The sequence below is a fragment of the Rattus norvegicus genome, chromosome 17 (assembly GCF_021556685.1).
Source record: "Rattus norvegicus strain SHRSP/BbbUtx chromosome 17, alternate assembly SHRSP_T2T, whole genome shotgun sequence".
Classification (NCBI taxonomy): domain Eukaryota; kingdom Metazoa; phylum Chordata; class Mammalia; order Rodentia; family Muridae; genus Rattus; species Rattus norvegicus.
Genome location: NC_141550.1, coordinates 79,850,055 through 79,867,865, shown reverse-complemented (window position 1 = coordinate 79,867,865; position 17,811 = coordinate 79,850,055). Strand labels below are relative to the sequence as shown.

General features: G+C 45.8%; 1 protein-coding gene and 1 long non-coding RNA gene across 3 annotated transcripts in view; one reads left to right on the top strand and one right to left on the bottom strand.

Moving 5' to 3' along the window:
• Ccdc3 (coiled-coil domain containing 3) overlaps positions 1 to 5,175 on the top strand; it is a 100,667-nt gene extending 95,492 nt beyond the window's left edge. Inside the window, 1 exon segment of the mRNA NM_001432312.1 lies at positions 50 to 5,175. Coding sequence (NP_001419241.1) covers positions 50 to 322 — 273 coding nt within the window. The 3' untranslated portion in view covers positions 323 to 5,175.
• A 4,165-nt stretch (positions 5,176 to 9,340) lies between these two features.
• Positions 9,341 to 14,431, bottom strand: LOC148000289 (uncharacterized). Of its 2 annotated transcripts, none has more exons than XR_015642041.1 (2): positions 14,231 to 14,431; positions 9,341 to 10,444 (listed from the first exon to the last, which is right to left on the bottom strand). It is a non-coding gene; the product is annotated as an uncharacterized LOC148000289 (long non-coding RNA). The 2 variants fall into 2 exon arrangements; XR_015642042.1 differs by lacking the exon at positions 14,231 to 14,431 and adding an exon at positions 10,996 to 11,221.
• Between the last annotated feature and the right edge of the window lie 3,380 nt (positions 14,432 to 17,811).

Genomic DNA, 17,811 nt, shown 5'->3' with positions numbered 1-17,811 from the left:
ACCTTCTGAGACTCACCTGCCCCTCCCTTTGTTCTGTATCTCCCCTCAGCTCATGTGCTCCTCAGTGCAGAAGGCCCTGTTTGAGGAAGAGGACCATGTCAAGAAGCTGCAGCAGAAGGTGGCCACCCTGGAGAAGCGGAACAGGCAGCTCCGAGAGCGAGTCAAGAAGGTCAAGAGGTCTCTGAGGCAGGCACGGAAGAACAGCCGCCACTTGGAGCTGGTGAACCAAAAACTCAATGAGAAGCTGGGGGGCCCAGGTGCTCAGCAGCACGTGAATGCTCTGGGCCGGGAGCCCGAGCGCGCCCCATATCGGCATGGGTAGCAGGTGCAAGTGGATGCAGGCCTGCCTTGGCTGTGCCGGCTGACTGAGAGGACAGACAGATGCAGGGTCTATATACACACTTATTTCAAACTATAGGAGATATCCGTTAGGCATTTGGTAGAGGTCTAACTGGGTAACGTGGCAAGTCTTGCTTTCTTTCCCCTTGGGTGCTAACCTTAATGGCCACTTGGAGCATGCCCTCTTTCTGCCCTGGTGCCACACAAGAGCCTTAAAACTGGAAGGCAGTAGGATCTTGAGGCCCTCAGCCTCTAGAGAGTCCCTTCATTGGGGAGAGAACAGTCTAGAACCTCGGTATACACAAAGGTATCACGGGACTTGGCTTTTATTTCAGAAGAGAGTCAGTGTTGCGTTTCAGCCACCAGAGCTGGTACACACATGTACTGTTCTAAAACATTCCGGAATGTTCTACTCTGCCCCATGTTTTTAGAAATGGTGTCTACATGTAAATGTGCAGAACACCCATACTTCAGTCAGTATTTCTCCCACAGCTGAAGCATGTTAAGACTTAACGAGTTCATTACAGGTAAGGGAACCAGGCAAGGAGCTGAGGCAGCTAGTAATTGGTAAAGATAAATTATATCTGTTTCCCCACCCCAGCTCCCCAGAGCTGACATGATTACCTACAGGATGTTTTCATCTAAAGAGTAATTGCTTCTATGGACACACCGTATTTCATCACCCCATATTCCCAAATTGGAATCTAGCTCAGCCACTGTGGAGTCTTAACTTTGTGTTTGCTCAGCCTGCCATGTCTTTGAGTTCAAGGTCGCTGACCCCAACACACTGAGATTTTCTACTCTGCAAATAATGTCTCCCTGACTGGAGGGATACAGTAAGCTCTATGTTCCTACCTAGGCTCCCAAAGGGCTTTGCCCAGGTATTCTAACCCAAGCTTCTACGCAACCCTCAAGCCTCTGCCTGTAAATACGCATGCGCGCGCTCTGGGCCCAGGTTCCCCATAAAAGGTCTACGCATACCCGATGCAGACACTTTCTTTTAATCAATAAGGGTGCAGTCACTGTTCTTACCGCGGGCGGCCGTGTCAGATCACATCCCAGCTGTGTTATCAAGAAGCCACCTGAGCGGCTTCCGGTTCATCCCGTCTGAGGATGGCTCTCCCAATCTAATGCCCTTCCACACTGTCCCACCAATAGAAAGAATCCTTCGGCTTCACACGGTCAAGCACCCAGAACCCACTCTGGACACACGAAGCTGATAGAAGTGGTCATTGCTGTCACACCCTTACCTTTCTGCTTGTAGGAAATCCAGGCACCTCTGTGAGAAGTGCCTTGTACTGCCTGAGTATTGGTGAGGGTGGGGATAAATCTGTGCCCTTGGCTGGACAGGGTCTGGTGGGAAAGAACTTCTCTTGTGGGACCAATCGCCATCCCCTCCCCCACTCGGCCTTCAAGCAGTGCTACTCATAATACACTACATAGGTGTGCCCTCTCATTAATTCTCCCTGGGAACATTAAACTAAAGCCGTTTTGTTACCTCCCAAGGGAATGGTAAGCTTAGAGATGATAGAGCCATGACTCAGAGAACCGTGGAAGCCACGGAGGTCTTATGGTCTGCTTTTCCAATAAACATGAGCGGTGGTTCCAACGGCTGTAAAAAAAAAAAAAAAATGAGTGTGTCTTTGGATCGGGGAGGCTTCGGGATTTCCAGCTTCAGCCTGGAAAAGTCATTTAGAGCCTTTGGGGAGATAGCTGGAGTGACCCTGGAACACTGAGGAAACTGTTCAAGCCTGATCTTCTGCCCTTCCCTGATGGATGTGGCCCGAGTCTCTGCCCCCCCCCACCCCCAGGTTCACATCTCTCAGCGCACCTGGGCTCCCGCTATGCTGCTTCCCCAGGGACAAGCGGTATCATTAATCAATGTCTTCAGAGTGCACCAGAGTCTTGCTAAGGAGACTTCCCTGGGTCCTATAATCTTCTGCCTTGTCATCTCCCCACAGCCCTTGTCATCTCCCCACAGCCCTTGTCACCTGTTAATCATACCAGTGAAATGTTTAATGTTCCGTAAAGGGCTGACTCCAAGCATCACTCAGAACATGTGACACATTTTCTCTAGTCTGTCCTAGCACCTTCTGTGAAATGCAGGCTATTGCTTTATTTCCCTTCAAGGTACCAGAAGACAAAATGAATTTTCCCAAATCGATAGTAAGCAAAGAACAGGTAGACTCATTTCCTCTTTAGCCTCATAGAATTTTTAAATGAGAGTCCCCAGGAATGTGGTGTGGACCATGGTGAGTGTGTGGATGAAGCTCACAGTCTGTTGAATTTCAACGTCTTTGGTGGATTCCCACTCGGGACACTGTCTCTGCTGTACTCTTTACTCCAATATAAACACCCATTTTAAACACCGGGCTGTATTGCATGGTAGGACTTCAGCCTGGTAGAAGTTACTGGAATCCTTGCATCAGGAGCACAAGACTTATCTCGTTGGAAGAGACAGACTGAAATTCAAATCACAATGACTTCTGATCACATGGCTGAATCAACGTATTATAGTCTGTGAGTTTTTTTGGTTTTTTTTGTTTTTTGTTTTTGTTTTTTTGTTTTTTTTTTGTTTTTTGTTTTTTACCAAAATCAAGCACCCTAACTGGCTTGGCAGTGAACACCTATAATCCTACAGTTGGGAGGCAGAAGCAGGAGGAGCCTGAGTTTGATGTCAGTCTGAGCTGTGTAACAAGACCCTGACCTCACAGCTCTCCTCTAAAAACAGTAGAGCAACCCAGTTTGTATTAGATTTGTTTAAACAGGACATTTCAATTAATATGAAGGAGTGATTCCTATTATCCAACAGAACTGAGGTTTTGGGACATAAAAGGTCTACAAGTGCAAACTGTACAGACAGTGAACCAACACTCAGTTCTGCCTTTGCCCCTCTCTGCCCCCGCTCATATGCAGAAGAGGGACAACCTCGACTCCTTGTCCTGAGATTGGCTGGAGGACTGGGCTGTCACTCAGGTGTACCACACAGCTCTGATATTCTTTTATGTCTTGGTTATGCCTTACATCTTTTATTATGGACGTCTACCAGCAAGGTCCAATGTGTGTCGCAGTAAGGAAGTTTATCAGACAAGGGAAATGAGCGAGGGTGACTACAGTCAATCACAGCACATGCTACACATGGATATAGAAGTCACGAGCCAATGATTTTGTACATAAATGTGACATAATCGAGCTTTTTGGAAAGAGACAATTTGGTAGGTTCACATTTAATTTTCGCACTCACCCCCATATGAGTTTTTGGCTCTTTTCCTATATGCCATAAATCTTTTACTTAAAAAAAAAATGCGTCTAAGCGTCTACCTTTCTTCCACACAGGGGAATCAGCTGTTCCTCCAAATTTACAAAGAAACTGTAACCTCAGTGTGCTCCCTCAACCCTCTCAGCTCCTTCACTCACACCATCCAGGATGGCTGTCTTCCTTGTCTCCCACCATCAAGGGGAGGCCTGTTTCTGCCTCCTTGTCTCCCACCATCAAGGGGAGGCCTGTTTCTGCCTCCTTGTCTCCCACCATCAAGGGGAGGCCTGTTTCTGCAGGGTCAGTAAGATTCCCCTTTCCCTGGTGATGACATTGTATGTGTTGTAAACAAGCTCAGATTCATATGTTGAAGGTAAATTAGGAGTTGACGAAATGAGAATGCCCTTCCTATTATGGTATTAACAGCTATACAAGCAGGAAGAGAGAGAGAGAGAGAGAGAGAGAGAGAGAGAGAGAGAGAGAGAGAGAGAGAGAGAGAGAGAGATAGAGAGAGAGAGAGAGAGCTGGCTGAGCTGGTACCATTACATTGTTCAATATATGATGCCCTCTACCATGCTTTTGTGGCCACCAGATAATCAGTACCATGTCCCTAGGCTTTCTAGTCTCCAGAACCCTGGGATAAATAATCTTGTATTAATGAATCACCATCTTGGGTATTTTGTTATAACGACAGAAAAAAAAATGAAAATCTAATTCCAACATTCTTCTCTCTAACCTAATCTTTATTACTGGGGGTGCCTGTCTTTTCCTTCCAGACATTTCCAGACCCTTGCACACCATGACATACCGAGAAGGAAACATACCATCCCCAAGCACAAAAGTGGCCCAGGATGGAGTAGAACTCCCTGTACTATCCTGGTTCTGCCCTTTAGTCCCCAGTGAACACTCTGGATCTCTGTAAGCGCTGACTTGCAGCTTCTACCTCTCGGGGCCTCTTCAGGCTTCTGCTTTCAGGCAGCAGATGCCAAAACTGCCTTCTCACACATTTTCTCAAACTCTCACAAAGAAGCACCTGACTAATGTATCACGAAGACATTCTTCTTCCTGTCTCACCCCCCCCCATCTCCCTGACCACTGCTAAAAGACTACACTAGCTTTCACCAACCAATACTTACAAACTCTAGTAACAAAGCTGCCCTTAATAAAGTATCTATATATGTAGTTATCCAAGTCTAGACCAGTGGTCCCCAATAGGACCTTCTCCTGTAACGTAATTAGTCGCTGCTTCTAGCTTTAGAATGTGGTTACTGCCATGGGCTGGAGAGGTGGTTCAGCAGGTAAAGCACTGGCTGCTCTTTGAGAAGATCTGGGTTCGATTCCCAGCACCCACACAGCAGCTTAAACCATCTGTAACTCCAATTCTAGGGGATCTGGTGCCCTCTTTTGGCTTCTGTGGGCACTGCATACATATGGTCTACAGATTTACATGCAAGAAAAAGCTCCATTAATACTGATAAGATAAAAATAAAAATAAAATTAAAAACAACGTGACGGTGTTACTAAACCCCAAAGTTTTCACTTGAGTCATTAATTAAAAACTTTTGTTTTATTTTACTTTTTATACGTGCTCTGGAACACATTTCCTTTTGAAGCGCTGAACACCACTCCCTGGGAAGCACAGAGGTAGGCAACTTCTGACGTAAAGATCAGAGACCCCTGAGGGAAATACTCTTTCCGGCACAGAAAACACATAGCATACTGAACGTCTGGAGACAGAATGGGCGAGTTAGCTGTAAAAGGGACCGGCAAAAAGTTACCCAAATGAGCGGTCATGGGATTGCATGAAAACAATGGCCTGACTAATAAACACCAGACTAGAACTAACCCTAGAACTAGCATCAGTCCATCTGATCTGGCAAAAGTCAGATTTTAGTCTCCATTTGCAGGAAATCCTAGCACTTCAGCTGATTCTCAGAATGATCAATGGCAGTTCAGAGAGACCCTTGAATAAACAGAGGTCAGGAGCCCTGTTGAAGCAAAGTCCTGTGATAACACTATAATGTGCTCTCAGTTTTCCTAGATTTGCACAAAGGGAGCTTCTGGTTCTTACTCAGTGTATACAGAGCAAGAGAAACCCTCAGGCTGCCGTGGGGTTATGGTCCTGATGCTGAACTGTATCTGGGACAGAAGTCAAGGGATGCTCATGGATAAGGGGATCAGATAGTTCCTAGTGTCGCAGTACAAGTCCATCTCTTGGTGTGCCTCACTAGTCTGTGAACCTATTCTGAGTTTACTTTTCCTAACTCTTAAGTAGGGAGCTAAAATACATGCTCTACATTGCCAAAATGTCCACATTGATTTTCCAAGCCTTAGAGCTAAGGCTGTTGCTGTTATGTCAGGAATGTTAAGAGGAAAATCTGAGTTTTCAATTATTTATAAATACTAAAGTAGACTAACAATAAAACCAACCAGGAAGTCAATATCCTACCAAAGAGAACAGAGACAATGAGTTAGGAAGCATTTAAGACCGATCCAAGGGTTGCAAGGTACAGCAAACTGAAGTGAAAAATTCAAAAGAGGAATTTAGTGACAAGTCTGAATGGAGGGAAATGAAGATAAGTGAATTAATTATCCAGGCTCAAACAAAGAAATTAAAAATCATGGGCAAAGTAAATAGAGCCTAAGAGATTCATAGGTACCATCAAGCGCGCGCGCACACACACACACACACACACACACACACACACACCCCACACATACACACACTCACACACACTTACACATACTCTCATGTCCTCACACACACTCACAGACTCATACACTCGCTAACACACACTCACACTCTCACACACACTCACACACTCACACATACTCACACACTCATACACTCACTAACACACACACACTCTCATGCACACTCACACAAATAATACTCTCACATGCTCACACTTATACACACACACACACACACACACACACACACACACACACACACACACACACACGGAGTTCCAGAAGGAAGGGGGAAGGAAAACAGATGATGAGTAGATTGATGATTGCCAGATGAATGGAGGATGGGTCCAGCTTTCCTTTTGAAAGATAACCATGTTCTGGAAGCTGTGGTGTGGCCCCTGGTAGGTAGTGTGTATGGAGTTCTAGGATTATCCTAAATGCCGCAAAAAAAGTTTTAGAATCAATAATGTTGTTTGGACACCATCATGGAAGTGAACCAAAACTCACGTAATTATATAATGTAAAATGGTTAAAATAATATTAAATACATGGAGATCTTCAATAAAAATAACCCACCTAGTCCCTCCTGCCTTCTCTCCCTCTGTTTTTGTTGTTTTCTTTCTTGCTGTTATAACATCTCTTGCATAAGCAGCCTGAGGGGCAGCGAGCTCATTCTGGCTTATAGTTTGAGGGTACAGCCCATCATGCCAGGGAAGGCACAGCAGCAGGAGGCTGAGGCAGCAACAGGTCACACTGAATCCTCTCTGGGAAGCACAGACTTATGAATACTGGTGCTTGACACACTTTCTCCCTTTTAGTTAGTCCAGACCACCAACCCATAGAACGCTGCCGCCCACAGGCGTGGTACTGTCTTTTCACCTCAGCTAATCTAATGTAAAAACTCCCTTATAGACACAACCGGTGGTGTGTTTCTATCCTGGTTCTAAATCTACATCAGCTGACGACTAAAGCCTAGCCACCACACTGTCAATACGCGTCCGATTTTAGCCATATCCTGTGCAAGCCCCCAGAAGCCAGCATCTTTGATTAGGTCATATATTTTCCTCTCCTGTTTCCTCTCCCCTCTCTTTGATTAATTCCCATTTGTGTTGCACACTGAAGAACATGATTCTTAATCCCCACAGGGACAGTTACAGTTCTTTAAAATTTTACAGTTTTGTAGTGATTGAGACATCTTGGAATAGTCTAAGCCATTTGGAAAGTTTTGTCAAATGTCATTTTTTTAAAAAAAAAAACGCGGTAAAAGATAACAATACAAACAACTAAGATGATAAGATCCGTAGTGGGGAACATATTTATATCACTGTGAAAGAAATAACTGTCACAGAAAGGTGAATGAGAGAAGCCATTTTTAACCTTCCCTCCACCAGTGGAATCTGTTACTGCTTCCTCCATGGTCTTATGACATTTGGGGGGACATTCCCAATCTCTAGCATCGACTACATTTTACTTCATTGATTTCTGAATTCCCTGAGGAGGACTTGTGGCTAATTCAACACGACACAACATTAACTAAATACCCGAGGAGAAGAAAATGAGGCAAAGAAGCTAGTGCCACTCGCTGCACCTCAGACGAACTGGAGAGACTCAGAGGAGACAGAAAATGGCTCCCTTTACCTCTAGAGAACTCAGATCTTCTGAGTAACTGGGATCTAAGCACAGAAAATTGCAGGCAGGGCGAGAACACACCCAGCATAACCTCTTGCTGCCTAGGAGTCAGAAGGGTCCTGACTATTGTAATATCTCATGTGTTACACGTTAAGCGGGTCCTGCTCTCTTTATCCACGGAAAGAGTGACAGCTGTTACATAGCATGAGTCATATATGACCTACTACCCTGCCTTAGCCATGTAGCATAGGTCACATGTTAACTAAACCCGCTTCTTTATATGCAAGACCCTTCTCACAGAAGCCTTTATGACTGGAAACGTCATCTTGTCCTGAAGAGCTAAAACTCTCCTTCGGTCCATTCCCTACCCACTAGGCCTTACTGCCTGCCCATTGCTGATGTTGGTAAATCTCCTAAGGGTGATTCGATTTGATACCCCACCCTTCTATCTAAATATCCACGCATCACTCAAATTGCCTCCTCTTTCTTGTTTCTATCTTATTCCCAGCCAGATACAAAGGTCATTTTATGGAATCTGGGTCCCCTTGGCTGCCAATTAAGAAAAATTCTGGCCCCATTCCCTTGAGCAGAGCATCATGATGACAGCAGAAGGTGCCTCCATTTTCTTCATCGCAGACCAGGCAGGAATCAGAGGGAGAGAAGGGACTAGGCGTTGAGTATAACCTTCAAAGGCACACCCTGGGGGACCTCCTTCCTCCAGCCAACCCTTACTTCCTAAAGAGCCCACTATCTCTTCCTAGCATAGTCTTAGCATCTGAGACTGAACATGGAACACATTCACCTGGGGGGACATTTTAAATTCAAATCCTAAGAACCCTACACACACAGCAGCTGGGTGCCACCAACCTCCCGAAGATGCTTTGTTCTGTACGGAAGGATCCATCCTCCTAGCTCCCAGCTTGCCCAAAGGCAAGGATCATACAAACATCCACAAATCCACACCATCAGCCCCCATCTTGTATAACTGACGTCTAGAAGGTCTATAAGTCACCTCTTGTCGGCCTTGACACTAGTTCTCTCCAAGTAGGGGTGGGGCTTCAAAATCTCCCTTTCCTTCTCCTGCTTGTCTTCATGGGCTCCTTGTCTGTAAGACTGGTTGGCTTTGCCACCAGAGGCAGCTTCACGAGGCAGAGGAGGGGTTAAGGCCTGATTGGTTTATCTGGGGGTTTCTTTAGCTTTTATTAAGGATCTGGAAAGAGGCCCCTAAAAGGAAAGGGAAACGACGCTTTTCAATTATCAGTTTTTCAATGAATTCTGTTTCCCATTAGGAGTCCATGAGTTGGCCGTATCCTCTGTCCCTGTGAGGTGAATCTCTAGTTGCCAGATGGCTGGACATGAGCCACATGGCCTGGCATTTTGTGTCTTCCTGTCCAATAAAATGGGGGAAAAATCTAAACCAGATACAGAAACAGAACTTTTCTTTTATTAAAAACGCATCTTAATTGTGGAGCTGGGCACCCTGCGAGTGGATGTCAGCATTTGCAGACCCGTCGAGCACAGAATAGGACATAATTGCCACCAGGGAAAACGCTAGACAGTGAATGATGCAGGACAACCCTAAGGAGGGGATCTCTGCCATGGCTGCCCACCGGGGACACCAAGAGCTGTAACTAGAGGTGCCTTCCTACTGGCCTGGCTTCCACATGGAGAGTAACACAGTTCCTCCTGCAAGGGGATGATAAGCGGCCGGGACCGAGAAGTCACTGTCCTGAGAGTAACCTAGGCTATTTGTTTTTAGAGCAAACACTTCATTCCTGGATATAGTAATTTAGTCCTCTGGGTAAGAAATTATCTGGGTATTTGAACTAGCTCTGAGGCTTTCTAAAATGATCTAAGTACCTCAGACTGACATATTAGCTACCCATGCCTATACAGCAAATCACTAGAAACTGAGTCTTATATAGGAAGATAGTCTTATATCTACTGCTTTATAGCTACACTTCAGTGTCTAAGGGGCAGCTTCGTGGTGCTCCCTGCACAGGTCTGCCATTGGCTACAGTCAGAGTCAAGATATTGCTGAAAGCCTGCTGGGGAAGCTTCCCTTCCCGAGTTTGTGGGACTGTTGGCAGATCTTATCATTTGAGTCTGAAATACTCCCAATTCCCCACAGGCTCATATTTTGAACAGTTGGTCTCCAGCTGGTAGAAGGTTCTGGAATCTTTGGGAGGTAGAGCCTTGCTGGAAAAGTTGGTCCCTTGGAGGCAGGTCCTTGGAGAAAGATTACCTCTGCTTCCTCCTCTGCCACAGAATGAACTCAGATGCTGCCTCAAGCCTCTCCCCGACCCCCAGAGAGACAGCCTGAGCCCTCAAAGTGCGAGCCAGAGCCATCTTCTCCTTCTTTGTTGTTTATGCTGGAGAATTTGATCGCAGGGACATGAAAGGAACAAACACACACAGTTTAGTTTCTTGAAGTGTGCTGCTCCAAAGCCTCATTGATTAAATAGCTGCCCTCACGCTCTTGCCAGATGGGCTTCTCAAGCGTCCAACATGCAAGCTTACGGGGCCCTAGAGACAAACAAGATGTAAATTGTGAGAGGAAGTGACCACACATCGAACTTGCAACACTTCAGATTGGAAGCAAGTCCTACCCACCCCCCAACCCCCAGATGCACACACACGCACTTAACACAACGGGATGGCCGCACACTTGGGCATGTGTGCCAGGAGTCGAGACTGTGTGGGAGCTATCTTAGAATCAGCCTGTTCCATTACTGTGCTCTGATAACTCATTAGTGCAAAAGCTTGCCCTACAGGAAGGGTGACGTGTCCCCAGACACACGGATATCACATCTCTACCATGTCTGTACCACCATAACTAGCTTGGTCACTTTTATGAAGGACCACTGCCAACCCTGGAGATGATCAAAAGCCACAAGAACACCAAGTCCCTCACTGTTTTCTAGATGAGGTGTTGCAGTAAGAAAAGGGCGTGATGGGTTCCTGAGAGTACAGCTCCGAGCTTCTCTCCTGGGCTCTCTCTGACTCGGGCGGTCACTTTCTTGATACTTCCGGCTCCGGCGGGCCATAGGAAGTCATAGGAAGTAGCACTCATTTACCTCAATGGCTCCAAGGTACGCTCTGAGCAGGGTAGTCCACAGACCGTTCCAGACTGGCACTTTGCCACTTTGGTCCCTGGAGTTAGTTCTGGCACCCATGGGGCCATATGGAACTAACGATAATTTATCTCTAGTTAGTATCTCTCCGGGTAACTCTCTGATAGCCTCAAACTCTCTGGTTCCAGCTACCCGGTAAAATCAGGGCTCTAGAAGTCCAGTATGGGCTGGCCTATCACGGCTCCCTGCCACGAACTCTGCTCACACTCCCAACAACCCAGTGAAATCATGACTCAACAAACTGTAATTTATCAGTCAGATTTATATGTTAAATTCTCAATCCACCACATGACCTCACAATGAACTCACAGTTGATAAAGATATAAACCACCCACCCACCTAGATGAGATAAATTTGCCTACAGAAATCCATCCCAGCTACCTTGGCAATTCAAGACCACCCGGATCTGGGTCACCCTTCTCCGTCTCCATCTTGATTCTCCTCCTTCCCCTTCTCTCCCACCTTACAAAAGCTTTGTCCTCACCTTACTATTTTACTGTCCAATCATGGCCTTGACCTAACTGGTGCCAGCCCTCACCTGTATATAGACATCCACCTACGTAGAAAGCATAGCAGGGGGAAAGGGGATAAAAGTTAAAAATGGGGGGGGGGGATAAAAATTTTTAAAAAAAGCAAACATATCGAGATTCAGGGTATAAAGTAACTCTCAAGATTCCCACCCTTTCTGTTAAATAATCCTGTCTTAGCTTGGAGGGCGAGCTGTCACACAAAGCACCAGCCACAAACAGCATTTCGTCGCCATCACAGTTCTGGAGCACAGATGTCTTAGATCAAGGCACTGGTTGACTGGGAAGCTCCTGCCAAATTCACACAATACTGGTTTGAAAAATACTTCCTGGTTGGCTGACCACCCCCTTCCCACTCCTCCCTTCCTTTCTTTTGCAGATTTCTTTTATGTGTATATGTCTTTGTCTGCACCACATTCATGCTTGGTACCTACGGAGGTCAAAAGAGGATGTCCGATCCCCTGGACCTGGAGTTAGAGATGGCTGTGAGCTGCGGTGTGGGTGCTGGGAATCGAACCTAGGTCTTGTGCAAGAGAAGCTAGTGCTCTTAATGGCTGAATCAAGTCTTCGGCCCTATACCTATCTCTTCGATGGCTCTCTACAGAATGAATGGGGTTGTCCATCTATGGTATCGTGTGGAACATAAACAGGTGGTCTGTAACACCACCTTCTCTCTGCTGGTTTCCTAAGTTTCATGAAGTTTCCAGCAGTAGAAAGCATGCTTTATACGCAAAGGACTGTCCTTGCGACATACCACAACACAGTCTGGAATTTATATTCTTGTCATCTCTTCTCCGTATCAGCGAGCAGCATGAAACCGAGACTCCAGATGTCCCTTCATCTTTTTTTTTTTCTGTGACACTTTTTAATGTCGCTTGTAAATTTAAAATCAACCAACCAAGCAAACATTTTCATATCTATATTACCTTCAACATGGCCCCTTAAGACATATCAAGGGGACGTATTTTGTAAAAACTTTCTCGTATGTATAGATCTCTTCCAAATTGGAGTTTTCCCTAAATCCCAGTCCTTTGCATGCTGTATCTACGTGTTTTCCTTTATATGGTTCATTTTGTCTTGGATTGCTTGAGGCAGTTGCTTTAGTTGGAGTTAATAGCTCAGACCCTAGTGTTTATCGTGGAAGAGGTAGGCTGTTGTTAACTAGCCCTTGGCTATGTGGAAAGTTTTTGTAACAGTTGGAGGGAGGTACTAGCCTGATTCTTCCACATCTCCCATTCAGGTAACTCATTCAATGTCCCTGAGGCGTAAATCTTCCAGAACTGCTCCTTCTGCCTGTTTGCCAAGAACTGTATATCACAGGGGACTTCAGAGAGGAATGCAGCACATCAGTTAGAGAGAAATGCTTTTTTCTTTTGTTTTGCTCAAGAACATTAGTGATTGGAGAGAGCATTCATCCTGCTATCACTATAGAATTTTCTTTTGTGTGTTCATGTGTAGGTGTGCACACTTGTGTGCAGGTGCGTGTGCAAATGAGGGGCCACTGTATGGAGGTCATAAAACAACCTCAGGTCAACCATTTACCTCTCTTCTTTCTCCCCCCAACAATCCCCCTGCCATTGTGTCCCTCAGTGGCATGGAACTTGCCAAATAAGCTAGCAGGATAGCTAGTGAGCCCTGGGGATCTGCCCATCCCTCCTCCCTGGCTCTTGAATTATTAGTGTGTACCATGATGCCTGGTTTCCCTCCCCTCGCCCCAGGGGTTCTAGGGATCAACCGGTGTCTTCACGCTTTCAAGGCAAGCAGGAATTTTCTTGTCATCTATCCTTCATCTCAATGAAGACATTGAACCCAGAAGCACCTGCTCTTAGCCATAGTATGATTGATCACGACCAATGGCCCCTTGGTGACATGGAGCATGTCATGAGTGGGGGCACTGAGAAGCCAGCACTGGATTTCATCTCAGGAAGATAACACAGGCGTGGGAAAATCCTACGGATACCAATACTGTTGCACAGAGCCCAGTTCTGTTAGAAAATCCTGTGTTGGCTGCAGCTGTACTGTTTCCAACCACACATACCACCCATCACTTTCCCTCTTTTCTGGAACTCTCAGGGCCTGGATTACCTGCCCTTTATTTCTGAGGTGGGAGTGGCGGTAAAAGTGAGAGCACACAGGAGAACTGGTGCGTCTTTCACAAAGAGCCACTCTGGACCTCTGAGGAACACTCTGAAGCCAACTAACCTAAATAATTTCGGTGTCAGACATCGGGTTGGTACCAGTGAGTTGGACATTCACTTTGTGACTCAAATAATGGAGGCTTTGGGCTAGGGGAGATGCCAAGTCCATTTTCCTTAAAATCTCGAGCTGGACTTGTCTAGCCCACCTTCTGTTGGCTTTTTCTTCTGAAACATGATAAATGCATCCAGATGTTTCCAGCACTTTATCAAACCGTTTAGTCCAGTTTTTCATCTCCCCAAGAGTCACAAACATTGAACGTGACCCACTTGTATTTCCCTGAATACATCATTTCTCTCCTCCCAGAGACTCTGGGTTGTAACACTGAGAGAAACACTGTGTTAGGGCTCCCCTTACCTTCCTGTTGTCCCCCCACCCCCACCCCGGCTAAGTTTCACACACAAATCAGTTCTCTTCAGAATAGACAGAACAATGTCAACAGAACAAAAGCTCACTATTTCTACTTCTCTCTGAAGTTTTTCTTTCATTCCCTCCTCCTCTTCCTCGGCTGGACGCAGGGCATCTGCTCTTTGTACTTCTAGTAGATTTTGAGGCTCAAACTCACAGAGAAATGGAGACCTGTGGGATAGCGTGGGCTTCCTCCTTAGGAGGCAAGCTGGTGCCTCCCCCTCACTTTCTTCCCTGGCATGAAATGTGAACACAGGCTGGGTTCCCAGAATTCTCCAGGGTAATGCATTGAAACATAAAAATAGACTTCTCCCTGCAGGGGACAGATTCCAATTAGAATTCTGAAATTTGTTCTCAATTTCGTTTTCCACCGAAGGGACTAGATTTAAAATCAGGCAGCTGGCAAATCGCCAGTTTTTTTTTTCAGCCTGCTAGCCATGACGTCTCATGAGAACAACTTAAAAATGCTTACAGAAGTCTTCCGTTTCAAGAGCGCAGTTGGAAGCTGGATTGGCTCCATCTGTCCCTGGTCCATGAGCCTGTTAACGTTACACAGACTGTGGTACTGTTACACAGACCCGGGGGACTCAGGGACTGATGTAAATGGTACCTAGTATCCCGTGCTGATGGAGATTTACCAAGTTTACCATGCCATCTGTTGAGTTTGCTTGGTGCTAAGTTCACCTTTTTATTAACTTCTTTTTTGGTGGTATAGGAGTTAGAGGCCGTGATCTCATGTGGACCAGGCAAACACTCTTCCCAGGCCTCAAGACTTTTGCACACAGAGCCCTTCTCCTTCTGATCTTTGCACACCTTCTCTTTCTTCCCGCTTTGAAATTTGGGAGCTTCCCACTGGGACCTTCCTTTATCACGCAGCTTCCTCCTCCCTCCCCAGGCAGTCAGCTCCTTGGTCCTTTCAGGGGCCCTGGTGGGCTTTGGGTTTTTTTGACTGTGTTTTCCAGATGCTAGTTCCTTGCTGTCTACCTGATCAGACGTGAACATATAGCAGGTGGTCATCACATGCTCACTTCATGAATGTATAAATGAATTAATGATCTTTACAACACTCTTAACATACTTCTTAAGAAGATAGCAGCCTGTTTTCTCAGCACTTGGAAGGTGAAAGTAGGAGGATCAGGAGTTCAAGGTTATCCTCAGATACAGAGCAAGTTTGAGGCTAGCCTGAGCCATGTGAATCTGGAGGGGGAGGAGGGAGGGAGGGGAAAGGGAAGGGGGAGAGGGAGAAGGAATAAGAACAAGATGGGAAACTGGAATTCAAAAGATCCAAAGGCATGAAGTCACAGGCTATGTGACCACATACCACATAATTGATATGTGGTGAAGACAGAAGTCAGAACTATGACTCAACTTATGTCTTTTTATTCATTTAGGAAAGTATTTTAATTTTGTGATCATTTTGAGCGACAAGTTATATAGCATACGTGTTAGTGCATAGATTGATGAGTTTTGACAAATCTGTACACCCATAGAGACACCACTAAGATATAAGACAAGATATAGAATGATCAACCCTATCACCTCGGAGAGCATCTTTCTGATTGTCAGTATTGCATCACCCTATGTCTGTCTGTCTGTCTGTGTGCATGCAAGGCATGTGCAACCTCTCACTATTGAGACACATGGCTTTTCCACATGTCAGACCTCTCATTTGTAATGCACATAACAAACCATCTTTCCCATAGACTTACACTGAACAGTTGATGGTGTAGTGTTGAGAATGGCACTCGTTGTGGTGCTAGGTTATTTGGGCTACCATAACAAAAGAGCACAGGCTTGAATGATAAGATACTGATTTCTCCAGAGTTTGGGATGCCAGGAACCCCAGGTCAAGGCTCTGGAAGCTTGTTTTCTGGGAAAGTATTCTTGCTGGCTTACAAAAAGCCAGCTTCTCACTGAGTCTGGCCATGGCGTTTCCTATGGGCATGTGCAGAGAGAGAGAGGCCTGCTGTCTCCTTTTTTTATTTATAAAGACATTCACAGCTCACCACTGAACACTAATTCTCTGCCCAAGTCTCTTCCTCATGGCACCACCATATTAGGGGCAGAGCTTCGACTCAATGTAGGTCTGAAAGGAGGCAACGATTTACTATGTGAAGCCTTTACTGTCATCACGAGATCAAATGCCAGGATGCTTCAGAGCTGAGAGTTGCTTATGCCATGACCCTCCCGTGACTGTACCTAAGCCATCAAGTAATAAAAATGGTAAATGGGAAGATGTGTGCCTTTTACTTGTAGAGACGATGGCTTCCCGAGCATCCCTGCCTTCAAGCTGTCATCTCAGCTCTAGGAGAGAGGTCAGCAAAGACCGTACAAAAAAGAGCAAGGTCTGGGGCGTGCAAGTCAACCTTCTGTCACTATGACAGAATCCTGAGATAATTAATTTATATATATATAGAGAGAAACGATTACCTCAGTGTCTTAGTCACTGTTCTGTTGCTGTGAAGAGACACCACGACCAAATCAACTCTTGTAAAGCGTTCAACTAGGACCTTGCTTACAGTTTCAGAGGTTTAGTCCATTATCATCATGGTGGGCATGAATGGCACTGGAGCAGAGGCTAAGGACTGCATTCTGATCTACAGGAAGGTAGGGAGAAAGGAGAGGAGAGAAGGAAGCAGGGAGGGGGAGAGAAGAGGGAGGGGAAGAGAGAGACAGAGATGGAGATAAAAAGAGACAGACAGACAGACAGACAGACAGAAAGAATTGGCCTGGTAGCGGTTTCTGAAACCTCAAAGCCCACCCCCAGTGATACACTTCCTCCCACAAGGCCACACCTCCTCAACCTTCTAATTTCCTCTACATTCTCTAAATTTATGAGTCTCTGGAGCCATTCTTCTTTTTTAAAAAGATTTATTCATTTATTATATATAAGTACACTGTATCTGTCTTCAGATACACCAGAAGAGGGCATTGGATCTCTTTACAGATGGTTGTGAGCCACCATGTGGTTGCTGGGAATTGAACTCACGACCTCTGGAAGAGTAGTCAGTCGGTTGCTCTTAACGGCTGAGCCATCTCTCCAGCCCCTCTGGAGCCATTCCTATTTAAACCACTGCACTTACTGTGTTGGAGCATCCTGGTCTAAGATCATGTGGCCCTAATAGCTCTGGCTTCCAATGAGGCAGCCCATTATGACAGAAGCCATGTGACAAAGTTTGAAAGTCATCCACGGCATACGGCGGGAATCAAAGCAAGGAAGAAAGTGGTGGTCATTTGAGTGAGGATGGCCCCCATATTTGAATGCTTGGTCCCAAGCTGGTAGAACTGTTTGGGAAGGATTAGGGGGTGTGGTCTTGTTATGTAGGAGGTGTGTCACTGGGAGCAGGCCTCAAGATTTCAGTAGCCTAAACCACTCCCAATTAGTTTTCTCTTTACCTTGTGTTTATGGATCAAGTGTTAGCTCTGTTACTGCTCCAGGGTCATGCCTGCCTGCCTGCCTGCCACCATGCTTTCTACCATGATAGTCATAGGCTCACCCTCTGAAATTGTAAACCCAATAAACACTTTCTTCTATAAGTTGCCTCGGTCCTGGTGACATAGCACCACCATAGCAAAGTAGCGAAGTCAAACAAACTATGATCTCCCATGCCAACTGAAATACACCTCT